The following is a 24,920-nucleotide window of genomic DNA, read 5'->3' on the forward strand; positions in this document are numbered from 1 at the left end:
AACAAGTGGAGCTTTTCTTTAGGAATATTATAAACCAAGTGGATCATAGCAATGGTGTGAGTTCCTCTTTTGGTGATTAGTATTTCCAAATCATGATTTCATCCTAACGGCATCAGACTGAAGAGACTAATTCACTCCCAGAACTTAGATGCTGCAGATCCTGGTCTTGGCAGGTTCAAGGTGTTACAATTGACTCTATCTGGAAACTAGAGCGAGTGATTCAGTTTATAACTTGAAAACTTACATTAAATAGAAATATTATCCTGATTATGAAGCCGCCATGTTGTTTTTCCCTTTTGCATTCAGCAAAATCAATCTGAAACTGCCAAAGTTCATCTATCGAAAGTTCTAAAGTTCTATCTCTTTACTGATAGCTCTGAGTGCTGACAGTCTGTAACATCTCCTCTGTGACCTTTCAGTGATAACTGTTAATTGCCTTGCTCAGCAATGTCTAGATTCCACGTGATTTATCATGAAGAATCATTGGGAGTTTTTGTCTTTTGGTATTTTATTTTGTGTACAGGCCGCTAGAATGACGTCTCACTCCCACAGAGCGAAATCATGTCCTATCTCGCTCCCACACCAGAGTTTAAGAAATTATCCTTTCCTGCTCTCCCTATTATGACTCCTACACCTATCCCCACTCCCTTACATTTCTATCTTAATCTGGTCCCTATTCAGTTTTAGATCAGCTGCCAAGTCCCTGTTTCTAGATTTTCAACAATTCATACCATGGTTACCACAGTCAAATAAACCCAAATACAAAGGTGCATTTTATTTGTTCACGGAACAGTTTTTTTATGAGCATGTTAGTCATTTTCATGCAGTATACTTTTTCATTATGAGTCCAGTTTATATGTTGCTTTGTAGGGACAAAAGTGCATCCACATTTTCTGGAGTGAGCTTTATGTCAGCCAGATGAAAATATACATCCAACTGAAATTTCCATTCGATAAACAAAAAGATGCTTGGCTTACTCAGTCCTGAATTAGTGTTACAAGTTTTTAGACCGCTCATCCCAGGGTCACTAGTGTACTTCACTTTGATAAGTGTAAATGTTAAATAAAATGTTTGCCTCTGGAAATTCAAGAGAATCAATTTCTGCTATATCTATAGACTTAATCTTTTATCGATTACATTTAGCTCCTCGTTTATCGCAGGACTGAAGCTCTAAAAATAAACTGCGATAGCTGAACTCCACAAAGTAGGAATACAGATATTTTACAGTAGAAAAACCCCTCACTACACACTTTATCCCCTTTTCTTAGGCAGTACAGAAGACGCGCCATGGAGGAAATTTGATTGACAAGGTCCACAGCCAATCAAGATGCAGAACACAATGCGCTGTATAAACAAAAAAAGCATGCAAAATTGTACTGAAAAGAATCAGTGGGACCGCAAAAGGTGAACCACAAAATAGCCAGGAACTACTATACTAATCGTGAAAAGTACAATTCATAGTATAGAATTTCAACATTTTAATACAAGAGGGCACTGTAATTCAAATGATCTGTTTCTTGAGTGAGATCGCAGCAGGGCTAACCCATACCAGGAGTTAAGCATGAAGAGAACTGAACACAGTGTTCAGCTTTTATTACAAAATGTTGACTGTTTTTCTCAACCCAAAAAAGTTACGTTTTGATAATCCTGCTATGATTTTAGATTAGATTTGAACTCGATTTGAGTATACCACATGATCAGCATCATTGTGGTAGTTTTATACATTAGTAAGGAGGAATACAGGACATTGGGACACTGCTTTGCTTGTATTTTTAAGCTACTCCTCTTAAATGACTGTATGGTCTGCCCCCTTTCACTAATTTGATCTAAAAGCAAATTGGGACTCTTGTACTCTTTTAACGCTGGGGGAGGGTTTAAAGCAGAGGACTAAAAAAAGATTTACCTGGGGTCAATGCTATAAGTGAATTGTTGGTATACAAAATACAGTATAAATCTGTATTTAATCTATTTCTAAAAATGAAAGGATTGACACAATTCTCCTCACCCAAAATGCCAGCCAACAACCTTTTAAAAACTGTCTGGACAAAAACAGTCCTGTCTGTCATTTATAAATAAACCTCCGGTGTTTACAGCCCACACAGAGGCTAATCAATGATGGCCTATAGAGTGAATTAGGATAGGATCAACATGTTCATGCTGTTTTGATGCATGGATCATTGATATTTTTAGAATTTCATTATTTGGCAGAAAGAGCGCTCACTCATGATCATTTCCTTCTAACAAGGTAAAAGAAAATTTGGGTTCACTTTGAGTTCTAGATCTACTAAATAAACCATCAAAATGTAGTCATGAGGTCTGCTAATCTGATTACATAAACAGTTTTTAAATGGTTAGGAGTTGTTTCACAATTACTGACATCTAAATGCTGGGAGTGGCTTCTCAAACCCAAAACTATTTATCAGCAGTAGTCTCTGACCAAACTCCGTCAGTCAGTCATGGGTCATTCTGGGATTCAGACGTTAACATGGACACTCTGTGTCCTTCTGTGCAAAATTTCTCAGGGTGACGCACAAGAAGAAATGTAAGTTTTTACAGAATAGATTTGAATTTTACGTGTTGGCAAAGCCCTTAGTTTCATATGGTGTGTTTTGTTGTTGATGCTAATGAGGAAACTGCTGCTTTGCATGGAAATCTTCTGCCTACAGACAGTATGTTGTGGCCGTTCCTGGAGTCATTGAATCTGGAACTGAAGCCAAGTTCTGTGCAAGTCTCCTGGAGCTTAATCAAGCTGTGGTCATGACTGTCGTTTTGAAATCCAAAGAGAAAAACACAACACTTTTAGAGAGGACTTCAGACAAGAAATTTCATGAATGTACTGAGTTTCAGGTCAGATTATGAGAGGGTTTTTTTTTGTTTGTGCATGCTTAAGACAAACATTTACAAGATGCATATGTTTAGATTTTTTTGTGTCTGCTCTAAACAAAGTTTTTTATTTGATTTTTTTATCGTAGGCACCAACAGTGCAGAATGAAGAGGTGCATATACTCGAAGTGTCGGTGCAAAGTAATACGTTTTACTCCAAAAAATCCCAGAAGATCATGATTAAAGCCTTTCAGCCGAAACCGTTTGTCCAAACAGATAAACCAATTTACCTTCCCGGACAGATGGGTAAGTTCCCTAAATCTTATCAGATTATTTTTTTATTTTAAAATAAATAAAATGTAAATTTTACAGTTTTATATCATAATTGTTTTATATCATGAGACTAACTAGATATTTCATTCTAATTATGTGATTATTTTTTTTGAGTTTATAGGAAAAATTTGTTTTGCTTACATGTATTTTATTTACTGTAACCTAAATGTTAAACTGTCTTGTAATATTTTGATTTTTTTTTCTTAAGTAAATTTTAGAGTTTTTGCATTGGACAGTAAATTAAGACCTGCAAGTCTCCTGGTAAGTCTACACATTTTCCTGAGCGCTAATAAATGTTGTCTGAATGAGTGATGCAGTTTTGTAATGTGCCATATTTATGAATTTTATTGAGATGTAAACAAGTGAATTTGGCAAATTATGGCTCTAAGCACAAAAGCATTTACGTAAATGCCAAACTGGCACGTATCAATCAAATCGATTTGTCATGTTTTTGTAATGTTTTTGCATGTTTGAGGATTTCTGGTGGAAATGAGAAGTTTTTGGGATGACCTGCTATAACACATTGTCATTTCACAGTAAACTTGGTCATTATTTAGTGCCGTCTGCATACAAATAAATGCCTGTAGGATTATTAGACTGGGAGGAGCTTTCATGAATGTTTGACTTCAGAATATCCGGGAAACCCTGACTGCATTTTGATTTTGGTGAGGGAGCTGCGTAGACTAAAACCAGCAGTAAAATCCATTTTAATCAGTCAGAGCAGAGGCGAGCTGTAGCTTAAGCCACACGTGTTCTACTTTTTCCTGCAAGCTGGGGCCCAGAAATGTCAAGTTACTCATTAATTGCCCTGGAAAAACAGGAAGTCAAACTTGTTTTTACTACAGTAATTGAGACCCTAAGTTGCACATCAAAGTATGTCCATGTTAAGTAAACTTTGTGCTTTTTTTTTCTTCAACAGTTCAACGTCATCGAACTGCAGGTGAGACAACACATTAACTCTTCACTTGGTTTTATAATTCCTTAAATGATTCCCTCAATATTTTTATCGTTTGGCTTAGTCAACAAGAAAATGATCAGATTCTCAGGGTGGCGTTACTATGGGTCTTCTGTGACAAGTAAAATAATATCCGGGTTTGCCTGCAAAACACTTGTTTGAACAACACTTTTTTTTTTTATTTCGTTTCGGACTAATATCTCTAACCCTACATAACCATTCATGTCACATTTGATACATGGATTTCTGAGACTCATCTCTTTAGCATGATCTAAAATTCACTTTAAAACCTATTATTTATAACTTTGTCCATGTTTTCTGCCCAGTAGTTCAAAATCATTCCACTAGAGGCAGTAGAAGGGCTTTTCAATCTATGTATTTCTCTTTCTTTTAAATGTTGCATTTTTCCATGAATATTTCATCAGTATGACGCAAGTTTTATCCTTATGATTCATGTCATCAAACAGGATCCTCATGGGAACAGAATTGGACAATGGCTCAATGAGACGTCGGATGGTAAAATATTAGCGCTTTCTTACTCCCTCAGCTCTGAGGCACGTGAAGGAGTACACCAAATTGTTCTGTCAGTGGGTGATGATAAGATTTCTCACAGCTTCAAGGTGGAGAAGTATGGTAAGTAAAGGTTTTGGATCTGCATACATACTCATTCTGTTTCCATTTATTACATTCAAAAAGCTTTTGTTGTTTCCTTTCAGTTTTGCCTAAATTTGAGGTAACACTAAATGTAAAAGAGGAAGTGAGTATTGGGCAGGAGGAGATTACTGCAGAAGTTTGTGCAAAGTAAGTTTGAGTTTTCTCCATTGACTGTATCAGAGCACTGGAGTGAGTGTTACATTACCCATAGAGAGTAGTTTACTTCTGGCTCCAACCAAACTAAGTCGATTAAGTTACCATTTTTTTCGCAATAACGCCACCATGCACTATGTGCACTATGGCGGGTTTTTTTTATTCGTATCCAATTTTTTTCACCGACCCCCCTCCCACACACACACACTTAAGAAAAGTAATTAGCACAATTGGCAAACAGCTTAAAGCAAATTTTGCTTTTGTTTAATCAAACACAAGACAAATGTCACCCCCATTTCTGGGATGAATAATAAATAAATGAACACACTCTGAAAACAGTAAGTATAAGATTTTTCTTCTTCTCACTCCCTTTTGGACTTGTGTTTTTTATATAATTTTGTTTTAAATAATTTTCCTGTTTTATATAATTGTTGTCTTTTTTTTATCTTATTTTATTATTCTGCACTTTTTTCACCTGTCCAAAATAAAAAGGTTACTTACTTACTTACTTAAGGTCCCAGCTGTGTTTTAAGTCGCACTTTGTAGTCTAGACTAAAAGAAGACAAACATTCACCTTGAGAGTAGCTCCACCATTTTCTAAAGGATTAACAATAAAGCTCATATCTGGGGTCTAAGGTTTTAATTAAATTACTAATATCCCATCTTCTAGGGGGCCGGTTTAGCTCGTGATGGTTTGCAGTGCCTTCCGTCCGTGAAATTAAGGTTCGATTCCGGGCTGCTCCCTATTCCCTTCTCTGCTGCTGTGCCGGTCCCAAACCCAGTTGGATTGAGAGGGTTGCGTCAGGAAGGGCATCTGGCGTAAAACATTGCCAAGTTAACCATGCGACTTATCCTCAAGGGAGAGTTGTTTCGCTGTGGCAACCGCTGATGGGAGAAGCCAGAAGTGAAAGAAGAATAAAATCCCGTCTTCTCCACGGAGAAGAAGATGAAGCAGCAGGAGTCATTACAACACACTATTCTTTCTTAAAAAATAACAGTAACAACTAACTATCTAATTAATGAACTAACTATATAGGCATTGTGGAATGAGTATGTGTACGTGTGTCGGGGCACAGCGTGTGTAAGAGGACTGAGCGTGTGCCACTAGAGTGAGAGCCTTCGACTGCGATGGGTTTTTGGCAAATGTTGCAGCGTGGGGTCTCTTGCTCCACGTCTGTGGCAGCAAACCCATTCCAGTTCCAAACAACAGATTTGGACATAGCCGCATCCGCGTGGGTCAACCCCCATATGGATGCAGCAGGTTTTTGGATTGTCCGGTTCTGTAGGGGGTTGTAAAAATGAGGGGCGTTATCTTAAGAGCAGCGCTCCTGCAGTTCAAGGAACATTTAGCAAATGTAATCTCTATTTAAGAAAATAGTTGACTTTAGTCTTGCAGTTCACTTGAGGCTTGCGTATCCAACTCGTGAAAATAGAACTTGCCATTGTTGTGTGTGCAGTGAGTGTATCACTAAATATTTGTTGGGAATATGTAAGTTATGCAATACGCACTTATTATGTATGGGTAATGCTGTTGCACAGCACCCTTTATGCAGCACTCCAGTCATTAGTAAGGTGCGAGCACTGGCTCCTTACTGACCCCACACAATGCTGCTCGCACAGGGTGTGCACATGACATGCAAGTGGTCATAAGATGCCTGTAGGATACCCACACAATTTATGCTCTGATTGTCTAACTTTCTTATTTTTAACAGCCAGGTTGCATGCAATGGATCCACAACAAGCCCACACTTAACATGTGAACAGCATTAATGGAATTCAGGTGGGATTCAGGACGGTCCAAAGGAATGAAAAATCTGTATGAAACGCCTGCTTCTCACCTACCGCCTAACATATCCTTAGGTCTTGTATAAGTGTCCCCTACCAACTGCTGCTCACAGCATGCCCGTAAAAAGAAATACAAATGAACATTTTGCCTTACGGGCTCACCGTGTAGTCTTAAAGTTTTGTAGGGGCCACCTGCATTCCTCATGGAGATTTGTCCATTTTTCACCCACAGACAGCCTATATCCACCCGTACAGACAGTTGTGACTGAGGCTTAAGTTGTGATTGGTCCGAGTCGGTCTCAGTCCTTGTTTCTTTGTGTGGCATTATGGTTTTCCAGTGGAGCCACCAGAAAACTAAAAACATAATTAAACGCAAGATTCTACCACACAAGAAGCTGAAACAAGTAACTTAACAAATTCAAATCTTTAATACAAAATAGAATCGCTGAAAGAAACACTAAGTTTAAAACCACAAATTATTGGGTCACATTAGAGCCTGCACACAATCCTCCACAGCTCCAGTGCACAGTCCCCAGGCTCAACATAGTCCAGACGCCCACTGGTCACACACATGTCGCACACCGTCAGCAGCTTATGCCCTTCCATTGTACGATGTAGGGAAACTCCGGCCCCCAGTCCCATCTGGTGAGTTGGCAAGGGGCGAGAGCAGAGGCATGACCGGATGGCTCCAAAGTCCAAAATAGAAAATGCCAGTAACGTGGCAAGCAGCAACGCCCAAACAGTGGTACCAAACACAACAGTACCTAATACAGCAGACAAAACAGCAGGTGAAACAGTGGCACCTACAAAGAAAGCATATTAAATACAAAATAATAAACAGAACCTACCTAACATAGATACCTGTGCACCTTAGGAGGATGACCAACAGGAATCCCTAGAGCACACAGCTGCAATCAGCACAATCACTCTCTGAGGCTACACTCAGCTGGCCCAACCTGGAAGCAGCAGGTTAAAGCTGATTCTCACGCTGCCAGAGGGAAGCCACCTTTACAAGTCCTCTGCAGGTGAACAGAGGGCTTATTGCACCTGTGCTGGTGCGTACAGGTGGAGTCACTTTCTAAGTGGGACTCCACTTGCCACATATGGCAACTGCTCTCATCAATCAGGAGTGAGCTTGTTGGAAGGCCACACCTCTACCACTTGAAAGCGGACTTCACGAAATCTGTAAATCATAGGTTTTGAATGTTGGATGTGAGGGCCAGGAGGCTCGTCTTACTTTTATCCGATTGATCAGTTTATAACTTGAATAAGTTGAACTACAGAGAGGATTTCATGAAAAATTATTAAAAACATTTTAAAATAAGGTATCAGAGCAATAATGGTTATTCTGACCAATAAAATGACTGACCAATAGCTGTTTATTTCTCTATAGAAGTCTATGGGAATTTGTCACTCAGTCCAGTTCTCTTATGTAGTCAGTGTTCTTCACATAAAGAATTATTTACCCTTTGAAGAAAACAATGTCTAATGTGTTTGTTTCAAATTATTATTTTTAAATAGGTACACATTTGGACAGCCTGTGCCAGGAACCATTTCTGTTAAGATGTGCCGACCTTCTCAACCCTTTTATTATGGTGTTACCGTAAAAAAAGAGGATGGTTCTCCCGTGATAACTGAACCATGTGTTGGAAAGATTAAGCAGGTATGGCTTGAAGGGTATTGTTAAAAGACAAACAAAAAACAATACGATTCTGTGCTATGCCACATTTTCTCAGTACACTTTGAGAAGGCTGAAGGACAGCTGGCAGTTTGACAACAAAATTAGCTTAAATGAAGGAACATTTTTCTCTTTAAGAAAATAGTTGACATTAGTCTGAAATTCAACCCTCGGACAACAAAACTAACAGAATTCCATATAAAATTGGAAACAAAACTAATGCTGCAAATATGCAGGTCATCATTAATTTTTGATTCACAGATGGTCCAAAGTGATTCGTACTGGCCTTTTGCAGGACATACTACAATAGAAAGATTTTAGATGTTTTCAGGTGTTTTGATAATGCATTGACTTATTGACTTGAAGGTGATGGTTTTAAACTATGAAAACAATAATTAACACAGTCTGGATTGAATTTCACACCAGTTTTTAACAATGATCATGAATTTCAACATCATATTACGTCCTGATGATTTGTTGGACTGTTGTAATTCCCAGACAGATAAAAGTGGCTGTACCACCCTTGAATTCAGTATGTCGACTTTCACAAGAATGGATGCAAAGATTTTGCGCGATGAGCTGAAGGTAGAGGCTTTGGTAGAAGAGGAGGGGACAGGCAAGTGTTAATGCTTTTTAGCCTTGCTCTTTATTTTGAAAGGGCATAGGGGAGATGCTAAAACAGTACGAGGGCAGACATAGAACCACTGAAAATGAACACTTTTCTTTTTAAATATTCAGAGATTTCACTGGGACAGGCAAAGACAATCCAGCTTTCCTATGTTATTGGGAAGCTATCTTTCACTGACACCCCCAAGCTTTACAACCAAAATTCAACTCTGGAAGGAAAGGTAAGTTCTGCTGGTTCTTAAAAATATCTCATCAAACAGATAACTCATACTTACATTTTAATGAATATATCCTTATTGTTTCCGTAGGTCAAAGCCGTTTACTACAACGACACTCCCATAGCTGGAATGCAGTTACATGTGCTTTCTGGCAGGATGTGGTCACCTGAAGAACAGGCCATAGTTACGACTGATATCAATGGAACTGCCCCTTTCTCAATTAGTACACGTTCATTTGTTGGTACCATCAACCTCCACGTAAGTAAAGCTAAAGGCTAACGGCTAACATTACAATATTATGATGCATTAAGCATAATAGACCCTGAACTTGTCTTTCTAAAGATGTTAAAAATAAACTCCCTTTTAAGGTAAGCGACAAACCATCCCTGGATCACTCTCGTTATCGAGAAGTTTTTTATCAGTTGGGTTCTCACACCATTAATGTGGCCACGCCTCCTTCTCCTGATGCTGTAACAGCCAGCTCCCTGGAGATCAAGAGGGAGGCGTCTCTTTCTTGTAACAAGAATGAGGAGATCATTATCCAGTACACCTTAGTGAGAGAAGCCCAGGGCTCCGTGGATGTCGTGTATCTGGTGAGTATTCAGATTCTGTAATGTGTCTGTAGAGCTTGGCAATATGTACCTATACAGTTTAGCGTCACACTTTCAACTGTAGGCTTCCACAATCTTTCTTATAATAATAAATTTTATTTAGAATGCGCTTTATATTTTAGGTAAAATCTCAAAGCGCTAAATTGTAAAGCTGCACTTTAAATGCTTAAATCCCTCTCCCATGATGTGGGAGATGATTTTTGGCTCTTTCAAAGATTATTATACATTATGCGTGAAATGTTTACATTTTTACAGGAGACCAGGCTTGGTGGCATAAACTGGAATATTTAATGGCTAAACTTAAACATGACAAAACAATAGAGAAACAAAAAAAGGTGACAAAGCAGATGACCTGACAATGAAGAACTAAAAAACCAGACACTTAAATATACTACGGATAATTAACTAAATTAAGACAGCTGTGCATGATCAAACTAAACCTGGTGAGGCTAAAGAGGAACATGCTAAAATCAAGAGAAACAAAACAAAAATCCAAGTGCAGAATATTTACAATTATGATTGTATGGGTTGACCGAAAACCTAGAATTTACACAAATTACAATGTGAAGGAAAATTAGTTCAGAAAACATCTAAAACATGTCACAGATTAGATGAGATGAGATGATATTAGATTAGATTAGATTAGATTAGATTAGATTAGATTAGATTAGATTAGATTAGATTAGATTAGATTAGATTAGATTAGATTAGATTAGATTAGATTAGATTAGATTAGATTGTTTGTTAGATTAGATTATTTGTTGCAGCATTGAACATTTAGCATTGAACAATTTTTTTTCTCTTGAACTTTTCAGGTCTTATCCAAACAATCCATTTACATGCAAGGACATAAAACGATCCAGGTGCACGATGTGCCAGGTGTGTAACAAGGTTCAATCATTATGTTTCAGCACACACTGCAGCACAGCTCATCATACTGTATGCTAATGAAAGCACATGATGAGGACTTCTGGTTTTAATAACTTTTTCTTGCAGTGAATCAGGGAGAAGTGTCATTCACATTGGACGTATCTCCTGACATGGCGCCAACTGTCCAGATTGTTGTCTACGCCATTCTCCCGAGCCAGGAATTCATAGCGCACTACGTTTCCCTCTCCACTGGGGACTGCTTCAAGAATGAGGTGAGTTTAAATAGTCATGTTGTGACTGTTGTGTCATGTAAAAAATGTACTCCTGTTCAGTACAGCTGTTCAGATAGTAACACTTCCCCAATTCCACCACATTACACCCCTGTCTTCAGCGACTCCACCGGCTCCCTGTCAAATTCAGAATTGATTTCAAAATTGTGCTGTTCACCTTCAAAGCTGTCCACAACTTACTCCCTCGTACCCGTCCAGTACATACAGACAAACTCAGATCCCTTCATTTTAACCAGCCTCAGCAGTGAGGGGGACAGAGCTTTTCAGCTGTTCTGTACCCAAACTATAACTTTTGTTGCGTTTTTGATGCCAGTGATAGTTCCTGCAATCGTTTATTGTTTGTTCTTTTTCATCTGTTCAGTAGCCTTGAGTGACCTGAAATGCGCTTTAAATGAAATCTATTAATATTATTATTAAGGCGTAAAGAAATAAGGCACCCGCTGAGTCTTAATCTGATGGCTTAACATAGAAATTGCAGGAGATCTCAAACCATCATCTAACTAGTAGATAATAGATAATCATTTGTTCTCTAAAAACAACATCAATGGTATGTGTGTTCTGTGTTTTTATTAGGTGTCTGTTGAGTTTTCCCCCTCCTCAGCTGTCCCAGGAGAGGAGGCTGAAATGCAGTTGACCGCCCACCCAGACTCACTGTGTGGTGTCAGTGCTATAGATCAGAGCGTGCTCATTAAGGAGCCAGGTGGAACTCTGGATGCAGACAAGGTAACTGCCTCCTTTAAAACCTATTGAACAACCATGTGATCCCCAATAGGAAGACAGTTCCAATTTCACCTTTTCCGTGAAAGCTAACTTCAGGGGGGGGGGGTTTGTCCTGTTGTTCAGGTATTTACTTTGTTTTCATTTTCAGATCTATAACCTTCTGCCTTTAAGAAGAACATATATCCCTTATGAAATTCAAGAAGTGCCGGAATGTTTGCCTGTGAGACCAAAGAGATACATTTCCCCAGATTATATTCACCCTCCAAATATTGGGCAGAGTGATGCCTATTCAATGTTCCAGGTAACTTATTTTCAACAGATTTTTAAATTTAACTTTTTTTGACTCGTGTCAAATTTTCTGCTCGACACACTTATAGAGCAGACACAGTGGAGCATCATGGGATCTTAATTCCCTATCTGTACATTTTAATTTATGAAAATATTTAAAATTACTGATTACAAAGCTCCATTTAACACCTTACAGTTCTGTAACACATTTTCCATCATTTTATAGTTGCATTTTATTATCTTTTGCATATATAATGTTTTCACAGATGGCTTAACCTTTCTGAGCTTGTTCTTGGTGTTTCTGTTGAATTCTTTAGAATGCAGGATTGAAGGTTGCAACAAACTTGATTTTGCAAGTACCCACATGTCTCAAGTTTAAAGGGAGGATGTACCACACTGGAATGGCTGGGGGTAAGGAAAAAACTTATAAAAAGTGTCACATGACAAGAAGTTGCTGCAAATGAAATGACTGTTAAATTGTTTCCTGGATCTTTCAGGTATAGGCCTCTATAGAGATGGCTTAAATGGCCCTCCTCTAATGAGCAGGATGGGAGCTCCACCAGGTCTACCAGGTGCAGTTGGAGCTGCTCCTGAAGCCATGGCTTCTGTTGCTTATGACTATGACGCAGGTCCTGAACCAGTGGAAACAGTCCGCACATTTTTCCCTGAAACCTGGATTTGGGACTTGGTGGAAGTTGGGTAAGTCTGAAAGACAATGAATTCATCTGGGATTTTAAAAATGTCATAGTTCTTACTGAGTGTATAAAAACAACAAAACACAAAAGTAACTTTTCTGATAATTTAATACTCCGCTTTAGTGCAGGGAGTTATTTTGTCAGTTTAAATCATTTTAAAGACCTACTCCAATGCAAATTATATTTTTATGTTTTTTAGCATTTTTTTCATGATGGAAGACATATATCAAGACAATTATGACTAAAATTGCATTTCTGAGTATTTCTTTATTTAAATCATGGTAAACGAGAGTGGATCGAGTATATAGAGTAAAATGTCATTTGAAAAAGCTTGCAGATTTTAAGAACAAACTACAATCGGTAGGTAACAAGCTTTCTGCTTCACTCCATTTTGATGCATCCTCTTGAGACAATTAGATTTATATATGTCTTGGTTTTCCTCGTTTGAGCTGGCATCTGGATCAAAACTTTATGGCGGGATAGCTCCGATATTGCTTATAGCAGTAGTAATGTTAGCTTGGGTTGTGAGGGGCCGTAAGCTAGTGGGAGAAAGTATAAAACAAGAGATGATGAGAAATGGGCGCAGTTTTACTCTGCACCAGCAGCCAAACCCACAACTCTGAGACAAATTTCTCATGAACTCCTGCCGCTCTGCAGAAACCATGTCCTAGAACAGTGTTTTTCAACCTTTTCTTAGCCATGGCACACTTTAACCTTAAAAAAATCCCGCGGCACACCAGCATCCAAAAATGAAAAAAAAAAAAAGGAGAAACTCATAGTCTGTATTGATCTACAGCCCCTCCACAATCTCACATGCATTTTTGAGATAATTGTAGCAGAAAAAGCTGGAAGCTGCAGCTGTTTTTTTTCTAAAAGATGCAATAAAAGTTAAGTTAAAAGATTTAAAAACAGTTTGAAGTGTGTTCGTTGGATTCAAGACGTTTTACAACAGATCTCCTTGTGCGCTGTCACTCTCACAACCCAATGCATCATGGGACATGTAGTGCATTAAACGGCCGGCGGAGATCGCGTCTCTGAGCTTCATTGTTTTGTTCACTTGTTCCACGGTCTGATACCGGATTCTGTGGAAAGCTACACCGCTAAAGACGAGCTTTAGATGGTATTTTTGTTAGAACTGAGCGACTTTACGAGCTAAATCGGGACAAGGAAGTGAAGACTTTAACCACTTCTGATTGGTCAGACTGATGACATGTGATTAAGCCTTCAAGAATGATTGGTGGAGACAGTTAAAGCGACGGGGCTTTTCCAAAATACAGCCGGAGCTGCAGCTGAATCGCGGTACCTGTCATCCTTATCAAAATGTCTTTAATAAAATAAAATAAACGCAAAGAAAAAAGTATTTTATGATCTTTCATATAGCTAATTTCTTAGTGTTTTATCAGGGCCTGTTTAGGTGAACACAGAGCTGAAATCCTGGAGATGGGAAATGTTTTTAGATCAGTTAATGAGGGCAATTTCCCACGGCACACTTGACCATCTCCCACGGCACACTAGTGTGCCGCGGCACACTGGTTGAAAAACACTGTCCTAGAACACAAGACAATTTTGTTTATTTTGCCAAAAAATGCCAAAATGATCATTCAAAGACCACTAGGAACACTTTGAAAATAAAAGAAAAGATGATTGGAGTAATCCTTTACTGTAAAAAAAAAGAATTGAAAAAGATTTGACCAAAATATTTTGCTACTATAAGCTCTTTCTCAATTAAGTAGATTTGCTTAAGTCATTCAGTGTGTTCATGCTGTGCTCTGTGCAATAACATACAATCTGACTGAAAGCATTTTCATTTTTTTTTCATCAAGAGAGTCTGGAAAAAAGACTGTGGCTCACACTGTCCCAGACACCATCACCACCTGGGAGACAGAAACCTTCTGCTTGTCCTCTCAAGGTTTTGGTCTGGCTCCTCGTCAAAAGATTACCGTCTTCCAGCCTTTTTTCCTTGAGCTGACCCTGCCCTACTCCATCATCAGGGGGGAGAACTTTGAGTTGAAAGCAACTGTCTTCAACTACCTGAGCAGCTGCATCATGGTAGTGAACGATTTCCTCTGGCTTCAGCTTGGTGGGGTTGAACCTGTGATACCCCAGCACTCTTCACTGACCATGTGATAATGAAATAACATTTCTTTTTATTTCGCCCTCATCTTTTTTTCCTTTGCCTGCTCTGTAATTAGATTAAAAAGACTTGTTTTGTGACATTCTTTTCCAGCTTTTCCAGAATCCTAAACAAATACACTGAATACAAAACGCTGTTGTGTTTTTGTGACAGGTGGAGGTAACTCCGACCCCCTCATCAGACTACACCCTCACTGCCCTCTCTAGTGACCAGTACACATCCTGCCTGTGTGGGAATGAACGCAAAACCCTCCGCTGGAACTTGGCTTCTATTGCATTAGGTGAAGTTCTGACTTTCATGTCAGTGATCGACTTAAGTTCTTGGTCAGATGTTCCCGTAGTTGGGACTAAGGCTTTAGTCAAATACACCGATGAACAGTTCTAACATGTTTGAAGTGATGAAATCAACATGTGTGTTTACTTTTAGGGGTTATGAATGTGACAGTCAGTGCCGAGGCTGTACCTTCCCATGCTTCATGTGACAACGAGATCGTGAAGGTCCCAGAAAGAGGCCGCATTGACAAAGTCACCAAATCTCTTATAGTCAAGGTTTGTTCTGACCTTGTTCCACCTGAACTTGAACAGTCATACTGTAGATTACCATAGATAGATGGAAAACTCCACTCAATATTTCATTTTATTATTATTTTATGGCAAAAAAACATTAGCCCTAATATTGAAAACCTGCACTGGACAGAGTAAAATAATAAGCTTCATTTTAATATTGGTTAACTTTGCAAAGGATGTCAGATATTAGATTAATTAAGATTTGCGACTAACCAAACGGTGACCATCGCCTTGTGCTTTCTCTCAGGCTGAAGGAGTTGAGGTAACAAAGGCATACAACTGGCTGTTGTGTCCAAATGGTAGGAAGAATGCAGTGCATTGCATGATATGAAAAACATATTTTTCTTCTATGTTTTATTATTAAAGGGGCCATTTGACAAGCAGATGAAATATTTTGTTGTGTGTGTAAAAGGTTTGTATTATAGTTTTTGATTTCTAATTTAGTCCACAGAAAAAAGACACAAAATATCACCAAATATTTTTTATCTAGTTTCTATCTTAAATATCTTTTTGCACTTGATATAAGACAGATCTGCCTTCCTAGTGACTCAAGACAATAAATACTGAATATCTTGAGTCGTTGGATCTTGAAAATATCAAATTTAAAGTATTATCTCTAATGAAACCAGTTTGTTCCTAGTATAGACTACATGTAATTTTTAAAATTTCTAGTTTTATTTTAATTGATCTAGAAAGAAGGATAGTTGAACTGTTGTACCACTTAAAATAGGTTGTTTTGGAGAGAAAAATGGATAAGCATGCATGTAAATATATAAAAGTACCTGCTTTAAATATATACATGCTCATCTTAGGACAATATTTCCAATGATCTGTGCAACACACCTAAATATGAGTGTTTATAGATCATTTCTAGATTCATTTTGACTTTACAGATCAGGACATCACAATTCATTTAGGAAATCTTACCAAGGCAAATTCTTGTTCTTTTGACAGATTTTATTTAGTAATAACAACAACTTGTTTTCTATATTTTATTACTAGGAAAGAAAGTTTAGTGTAGTCATTTATTTGCTGTAAAATCATTTTTGTTTCTGCAGGAAACACTTTGACTGAGACGACAGAGATCCAACTTCCTGACAATGTGATTGAAGGATCTGCCCGTGGGACGGTATCAGTTCTTGGTAAAACAACAAATTCACTGGAACTTTAATCATTTGTCAGGAACACTGCATGTGCTAAGATTCAATTTAATTTTCTGTTCACCTTTTATTGTATTCATTTATTCTATTCAAAGTTAAGTCAAATCATGTCTGAAATTAGAACCAATCAGGTCAGCTTGCAGAAATCTTTGAAGACAGGAGGGAAGGGGCTGAGACGGATCTTTCTGAAACACAAAAGCTTTGACTGCAATTTATATCTGACCGTTTTTGTAAAGGTGACATCCTGGGGCGTGCCTTGAAGAACCTGGATGGACTGCTGCAGATGCCATATGGATGTGGAGAGCAGAACATGGCTCTGCTTGCTCCTGACATCTACATTCTTCATTACCTAAAAAGCACCAAACAGCTGACCCCAGAGATCAATGAAAAGGTGTCCCAGTTTTTGAAGAGTGGCAAGTATTTCTAATACTTAACATTTTTCCATTAGTGCCAAACCACTTTTCTTGAATCCTTAGTATTTTTCTATCAAGTTTAAGTTCTACTACGATCATCTTTTGATCTATTTTTACAGAGTTTCCAGTGGTCTTTTAAATATGATTATGCCATTTTTAGCACAAAAAAAAGCAACCGGCCCCCTTTTACCCTCCATATGATGAGAGCTCTCTGTTTCCTAAAAATGCAATAATTCACTCTCCCCATGACTCAGTTCAAACCTCAATTTTTGGGTCACACTTTTGTTTAGGTTCAATGATTGGCGTATAACAAAACAATGACGGAACATTCTGAAAAGCCCTTTTTTAAATTTACCAATAAGCAAGTAAAAATGAATAGAAAACCTTTCAGTTGGCTTATACTAAGCCCAGTGTTATGTAATAAAACAATAAGTACTTAATCCTTCTTAAATTTAGCAAAGCATGAGTTTGACACTTTCAATGCAAACATGCTGGTATGCAGTATGGATGCAATGATTCACTTTCTTCATATTCGGTCTGATGGTTTTACAGACTTACACTTTTCGAGTGAGAGTTGTGGCATTCCGTCTGTTTACATGCTCTACCACTAGTCTACAGCCCCTCAAAAACCCAAGCTAACATTACCTCTGCAACAAAAATGGCGAGCATTGTTGGAGCTATCCAGCCGTACAGTTTTGAGTCAGATGTCAGCTCAGATGAGGAAAAAAAAGACCTACATGGAGCTATTTGTCTATAAGTGGATGAAGCAGAATGGAGCGGAGCAGAGAGTTTGTGGCCTGCCCAGCATATAACATTCAACGTCAGAAATATGATCTTTTTCTAACAACCTTTTTTTTGTCTGCTCCTGATTCATGATTTGGATAAAGAAATACTCAGAAATACAATGTTATGTTTACATTTTTTTATTTATGTCGACAAACATCAGAAAAATGCCACAAGAACATGTTAAAAACACTATTTTTCATCAGAGTGGGTCTTTAAAGAACCATAAGCAACATGCACTTACCTTTTGCTTAAAACCCTTGTTAAAATGCAATGATATTTGTAAATGAGCCAGGGACTCACACACTGTATCTCGAGCTTGTAGTCTAACCCGTCCATCCATCTCCTCGGTAACCCCCTCACTCACACCAACCACACTCACGTCCTTCATCACTGCATCCAAAGATACTAGAGAGGAGGGAAAGCTTTCTTCAAAACCGTTCCGGCAGTTTCCTTCCCTATTATGCATTATTATATGTTAATAAGAAGAACTGCAAAATGAAGTCTCCACAAATTGTGTTTATACCTTTTCTGTGTTTTTGCCTCAGGCTACCAGAGACAACTGAACTACAAAGACAGTGAAGGGGCTTACACTACATTTGGATCAGGACCAGGCAACACATGGTGAGAGCAGCAGGAGTACAACGTCTTAAAACTTCTTTTGGGTTTGGGTAAAATCACTCACTCACAAATTAAGTGTATTTAAACATTGCACTCTCTGGGCAACTTACTCAAATGACTCAAAACTGGAACAAATTAGATAACTTATTTGGAGCTTTTCTTCCTTCTTCGAAGCTTGAAGCCCCTCATAGTCTCATTACACGTTCTTACATCAATGGCAGCAAAGCAGCCATTTACAGACACTCAACCACCTGGATGAATGTGGAGTTAAGGGCCTTTACGTGCAACCTTGTATTATTTTGCCATCAATTTTGCAGAAGTTTTTACACAAATCTTTGGTAAATCAGGCTCGACGCATATGCAAATGCATTTAAGTCTGTTCAAAGTCTGTTTAAGTCTGTTTTAAAATATCAGGTCATCAGTTATTGCATGAATTAAAACTAAAATTTTCTGGAGTCCAGGTTGTTTTAAAAAGGAAATGATAAGTTCTTTTAAGTGCTGTAACTTGTGTAAATGTTACTCACAGAGAAATACTGTTTTGGGTTTTTTTTAGGCTGACAGCATTTGTACTGAGATCTTTTTACAAAGCGCAGTCTTTCATCTACATCGATGAAGAGAAAATTAAAGAATCCAGGAGATGGCTTGAAGGAAAACAAATGCAGAATGGCTGTTTCGAACAATCAGGAAAACTCTTCAACAACAGAATGAAGGTAAGGTTATGGTATACTTCGTAAATTTTCAATCTAGACAGCGTAGATTTTTGCTTTAGTTTTTTATTTCAGAGCTTTTGTATATGAAAACTGAACTGAGTGACCCCTCCCCTCTAGAATTCCAAACAGGAAGTACCTGCTGACTCAAGGAAGCTAAAATCCTCTAAACATTTTTAGAGAAATAAACAGCTATTACTCAGTCATTCTATTTGTCAGAATAAGCATTCTTGATCATCTGTAGTGCAAGTTATTAAAGTTATAAACTGACCAATCAGTTATCTCAGTAAAAATAGGTGGAGCCTGCTGGCCTCCATGTCCAACATTTAATTGATTGAAAGATTTGGTGTAACCTGCTTTCAAGTGTAAGGGGTGTGACCTTCCAACAAACTCTGTCAAACACTCTAACAGAGTGTTTTCTATGGTTGACGTCTCTCAGTCCAGTTCTCTGATACAGTCAATGTTCCAGCCATACATTCAATTGTTGTCGGTTTTAACAAATAAGCAAAAATATCTATTGCTTTTGGAAACTCTTCCTGTCAAATTAAAGCTATCGAGGTTTAATAAAAACTTCAGTTTGTAGCTAAACCCAAAATATAATTAAAGAACCCCCAAATAAAAAAAATGTCCGCCTGCAAACCAAGTTTAGAGAAACACTCGCTCTGAGAGTCAAATCTGAGGATTCTGTACCATCCATCCATCTTCCTAGGATCCTTATCTAGGATTCTGTACTATAATGTCTTTCTCTTCCTTTTAATCTCTGCAGGGTGGAGTGTCTGATGAAGTTACTCTGAGTGCTTATATCACTGCTGCCTTTTTAGAGATGAAAATTTCCCCAAATGTATGTAAGACATTCAAGGCATCTTCTTTACATATAATGAAGACTTAACAGTAATATTTATTTTTTTCTTATTCAATGGAAAAGGACCATGTTTTGAATAAAAGCCTGTTGTGCCTCAAGTCGTCCCTGAGCGACCTCAGCAACACCTACACTACAGCTCTTCTAGCTTATGTCTTCACGCTGGCAGAAGACATGGAGACACGTGATCATCTTCTGAAGCAGCTTGACAACTCTGCAATAAGAGAAGGTCGGTTATGTCCAAACGTCCAAATATATATAAACAGTGCTGTTTTGACGTTTTTTGTCCCTTCATTTAAACTCACAGAGGTCTTTGTGTTGGGCTTCCATTTTTTAGAGGGATAATCTTTTACTCTTTAGTCGTTACTCCACTTAGAAGTAGTTTTTGCTAAGATTAATGAGTATTTTTTTCTCACAATAAAAATGATGGCTGACAAAACACATAAATTATAGTTGGATTAAAGATTAGTGTTTAGCATAGTGACAATATTAATGCCGAATCAAGTCATTTTAGTGGAGAGCAAATGTAATTTGACTACCTTAGTCACACAAACCTGTATGGGGGTTGAAACCAGGTGAACTGATCTGGGAAATTTGGACTTTGTGCATTCATGCCGTCACCACACAAACCCCACAACACGTGGTAATGTGAAATGTTTCCTTCCTTTAGGGGGGTTCCTGCACTGGTCACAAACAGGAACCGAGAAGTCTGATTCCCTCTCAGTGGAGATTACCTCCTATGTGCTAATGGCCAAACTAGGAGCATCTCCCACCTCTGAAGATCTGGGCTACGCCTCAAGCATTGTCAGGTGGTTGTCAGGACAGCAAAACTACTACGGAGGATTCTCCTCCACTCAGGTATTGCACTTTGGTTTTATCGAGATAAAGGTTTAAAGTTTACAAAGTTTGTTTTCTTCAGTGAGAAAATGATTCTGAAGAAAATGTCTTTTCATGAGTCAGCACAGATGTTGCTGTGATCTCTAATGTGTCCTGTGTTTGAAGGACACAGTGGTGGCCCTCCAGGCGTTGGCCCTGTACTCCAGTCTGGTTTTCACTCCAGGCGGTTCAAGCACGGTCACTCTTCAGTCTCCTAGCGGCCAGCTGACGTTCCACGTAAATCCAGACAATAAGCTTCTTTATCAGGAGAGCGTGCTGCAGAAAATGACAGGAAGCTACAACCTTGAGGTGAAAGGATCTGCGTGTGCTTCAGTGCAGGTCAGTGACAGCATCAGCAAGATAGCATCATGTGAGATAGCATCATGTGGGTCTGGTTTGCTCCTGATGAAAAAAAAGAGGTTTTTGCCTTTAAAATAATTTTAGGAAGAAAGGGTTGGGACTGCAGGGTGGTGTAGTGGTTAGCACTGACACCCCTCAGAGGTCTCCACGCAAATAAGAAACATATCATTAAGTCATCAACACATCACAGGTCAAAGCTCAAAGATCAGCTGCTTTTACCTTTCAAGTTAATTCAATAGAGCCCGAAACTCACTTAAAAACTTGCATACAGACACATAAGAACAAGTGTTCTGAATACTGAAATGTGCATTTTTTAAGCCAGAAACACGCATTTTCGCGTGTTTACACAGACTTGTCATTGAAAGAGACCACTTGAGCACGCGTTTCTGAGCCCGGTGTGAACATACCATTAGCCCTAGCTCAGATATTTGAACTCTGCAAAATATTGTGCCACGTTGCACTACAACACACCTGGACACACTAGGCTGCGACACCCAAAACACGGAGCTCTGAACATTGACCTAACACGGAAACTGGACACCCCTGCCATGGATGTCACATTAGGTGTGAATGCAGTTTAAAGTAGGATGAGCATGGGTTTGCTCCGCCCACCTCAACAATTTGCCGAAAATAGCTAAAGAGCAGAATAAAGCAAAGAGGAGGTTTTGATGAATCTGCATCAGCATTTGATTAGTTCCAACAATTAACATGACTTATCTAAAAACTGATAAGTTATTTGTCTGATCTCACAAGTATTTGAAAACAAGAGACTTTTGAAGAAACAACTCAAATCAGATTCAATTTTTATATTTCCCCTTTAAAAAGACACATAGGATCAAAGAGGAAAGAAAAGAAGCAGCAGTTTTTTTTATAGCAGAGGATGGTCCACCAGTTCTTCCAAGGCCAAATAAATATTGACACAACTGATCTTTAAAAGAATTGACTATTTTGTGTTCTCTTTTGCAGATTTCTCTCTTTTACAACATCCCCACCCCCCAAGAGACAAACACCCTGAGTATAAAGGTTCTACCGGAAGCTGACTTATCAACCAAGAAACCCAGAGTGATTCTGAAGCTCAACTCCCTGTAAAGATTCAACACACATCATACACACAAACGCAGATCATGGTTTCTATTGGTGACTTTTAGACTGTGTTGTTTTGGAATGAGTGCAGGCAGAAGTGGAAGTTTATTTTCAGAGCTAATGTTCTGAGTTCTGATCCTCAGGTGATGGTCAGGTCCAAGCCTTCTCTTGTGAAGCCTCCCTGAGGATCTGACTTTGTGGAGCTTCACAAACTAAAACTAAAGTGTCTCATTTTAATTAGATGTTTTTAAATGTATCTTTTTATCAAAAATACTATTTTAAAAAAAAGTTTATCGAAATAGTAGTTTTATTCAAACCTTCTCCTTTGTTAGAAACTTATTTTTCCTCTATTTCAAAAATCATATCTGTTCTGTTTAATGTTGTATTTGTATAACATAAAAACTGCAAATTATGAAAAAAGTGCTCTAGAAATGTTGGTTGATACAAATAATTTCTTGTTCTTTGCAGATACACTGGGAAAGAGACAAACACAAACATGGTGATCATAGATATCACAATACTGTCTGGATTTGTACCGAACGTGAAGTCTTTAGACAGTGTAAGTTCAATTTTTGTTTCTCCTGGTTTCTTTTTATATTTTGAATGAGAAAGCTTTGGTGCTTCTAAGGACAGAAATAAAAAGTCTCAGGTTTTGCTCTTTGCAGATCAAGAAAGCACCCCTCGTGGATCGTGTCGAGCACAAAGACGGCCATGTTTTGGTTTACCTTCGAGAGGTAAGAAGAGGCTTCAGAATAATTCTACCACAACCATAGTTGAGTTTGTTGCCTAGTTTGTAATCTGTGTTGGGGTTGTGTGTACAGCTGGTGAAGGAGCTACCCATGAACTACAGCCTGGTACTCGAACAGCAGCACGTCGTGCAGAACCTCAAACCTGCTGTGGTCACACTCTACGACTATTACCAGCCAAGTAAATCACTTTACTCCTAAAATATCTGATCAATAAACTAATAAATGATTCATTTTAAGTATTGTTTTTAAATTAAGGGACAACTTAATGTGGAATTTGATTTGAACTTGTCCTATTTTCTCTTTGAAGGTGAACGAGCTGAGGCCGAATATACTTTTCAAAATTGAGGTAAAAGAAAAAATGTAAACAAAAAAATGGCTTTGTTCATGCAAATGTGTTTGTGTGGGTGGGTGTGTATCTATGGGTGTGTTTGTATGCATTTTTGTGTGTGTTGATGTGTGTTTGTGTGTGTGTGCGTGTGTGCATGCGTGCACACACGCACACACACACAAACACCTCCATCAACTGTTGTCCACCTGAGCATAGTTTGGCTCCCAGAGCGAGCAGCCTCGACAAAGATGCCCCTCTTCTTGTCACATGTTCAAACCACCTGGCTCGTCAATGTTTGCATTTTCCTCTGGTTGTGTCAAAGGAAGCTTATTTACATCTCTTGCATTTGTGATATTAGCTGCTCATTTATCCCTATAGATGGATCTGCCTCAGGGTGTAAGACTGAGGCTGTGTAAGACTAACATTTTTTTCATTTCTCCTTTAAAATGGTACATAGGATAAAAGGGGAAAGGATCAAATTACCCCCCAAATTCCTAAAGCACCCCTTTCTAGGCATCCTGTCAAAGAACACGTCTGCACTGGATCCACAGGTTCTCAAACATGGAACAGACATGTGTGGTGCTCCATGCAGAACCATGAACCCATGGTCCCATGGTCTCAGAAGGATCCATAGTATGGGTTAGGGTTAGGGTTCCTCCTGAATGTGAGCTTCAGCTGATGACCCGGCCAGGGCAGCTGAGGAGTGGCCTTCTGCTGTAAAATTGTAAAATGATTTTCCACAACGCTGCAGCCAAAGCAGTCCTAAAACAGGCAGAGGAGCAGACCACAGGAAATAGGAGGATCCATCAACATCTCAGCTTCTCCTCACGTGAGATGTGAGCCTCCTGCAGGCCACAGCAGGTGTTTACCTGCTGTTCTACATTCACTGCAGTAGTTTGGCCTCAAACTCAACCCAAAACTCAACACAACCATCCCTTTAAAACCATCTGAGTGATTCTGTTGCTGAATTCTCTTAGTCCATCTGAGAGTTTACTTTGTTTTGTTTTATAGTAACTGAGTGAAACTGGTTGATGTTTGGGCTTTTATTTCTGAAACATCGTTGTCTCTTCATTCTGCAGCTTGTTAACCTAAAAACACCAATTAAATAAAAATGAAAATGTATCTCTTCTCACTTGTTTTCAGGAGTCACTGCTGCACTTCAGATCACAAGAATGCGGGTGGCAGTACATGCCTGAACCTCATCATTTTACCTCCAGGAGGAGACATTAAGCATCACTTTTGTATAAACTATGAGTTTTAAAAGTTCAGTAAAGAGACTGTCCTAAGTGAAGCTCATGGTTTTATTTCTGTGATCCACTTTGTGTGAACGAGTTGAAAAGAAGAGATGAAAAGTATGAAATACATTAAAAGAAGGTTTATGACCAAAATAAGACCAAATAAAACATGAGTGGATGTTCTGCAGTTCTTAAACCCCAAACCAACAGAAAAAAAGAGAATACAACACTCATCTAAAGAAATATATAGAATGTCAAATTAAAACAGCACCAGCTTTAACACAATAAAGACCACATACACACATCTGTATATATAAATATTGTCTTCGATAGATAGATAGATAGA

The 24,920-nt window shown here is 38.5% G+C and overlaps 1 protein-coding gene across 1 annotated transcript; it reads left to right on the forward strand.

Annotated features, from left to right (window-relative positions):
- Positions 1-2,406: 2,406 nt before the first annotated feature.
- On the forward strand, positions 2,407-24,630 carry LOC101159604 (alpha-2-macroglobulin-like protein 1). Its single transcript, XM_004075787.4, has 36 exons — positions 2,407-2,542; positions 2,667-2,847; positions 2,973-3,129; positions 3,365-3,417; positions 4,076-4,096; positions 4,579-4,744; positions 4,828-4,912; positions 8,225-8,366; positions 8,880-8,997; positions 9,120-9,229; positions 9,317-9,484; positions 9,595-9,819; positions 10,653-10,716; positions 10,834-10,979; positions 11,571-11,720; positions 11,866-12,018; positions 12,323-12,416; positions 12,503-12,704; positions 14,524-14,749; positions 14,988-15,114; positions 15,261-15,382; positions 15,648-15,699; positions 16,459-16,542; positions 16,797-16,973; positions 18,305-18,380; positions 18,931-19,087; positions 19,851-19,925; positions 20,010-20,172; positions 20,614-20,801; positions 20,946-21,158; positions 22,146-22,264; positions 22,731-22,821; positions 22,928-22,996; positions 23,084-23,189; positions 23,319-23,357; positions 24,483-24,630. Exons 1-35 carry the CDS (start codon positions 2,457-2,459, stop codon positions 23,354-23,356), a joined length of 4,404 nt encoding a protein of 1,467 aa, XP_004075835.2. The 5' UTR covers positions 2,407-2,456; the 3' UTR covers position 23,357; positions 24,483-24,630.
- The last annotated feature ends 290 nt before the right edge of the window (positions 24,631-24,920 follow it).

The sequence above is a fragment of the Oryzias latipes genome, chromosome 13 (assembly GCF_053564925.1).
Source record: "Oryzias latipes strain Hd-rR chromosome 13, Olatipes_Hd-rR_3.1".
NCBI lineage: Eukaryota > Metazoa > Chordata > Actinopteri > Beloniformes > Adrianichthyidae > Oryzias > Oryzias latipes.

What these genes read in the sequence shown, in the direction of transcription:
- LOC101159604 (XM_004075787.4), top strand. Translation starts at nt 2,457, where the DNA reads ATGGGTCATTCTGGGATTCAGACGTTAACATGGACACTCTGTGTCCTT. An exon ending in CCGTGGATGTCGTGTATCTG is followed by an intron (nt 9,820 to 10,652) that starts GTGAGTATTCAG and finishes TGAACTTTTCAG; the next exon opens with GTCTTATCCAAACAATCCAT. An exon ending in TCAGGACCAGGCAACACATG is followed by an intron (nt 18,381 to 18,930) that starts GTGAGAGCAGCA and finishes GGTTTTTTTTAG; the next exon opens with GCTGACAGCATTTGTACTGA.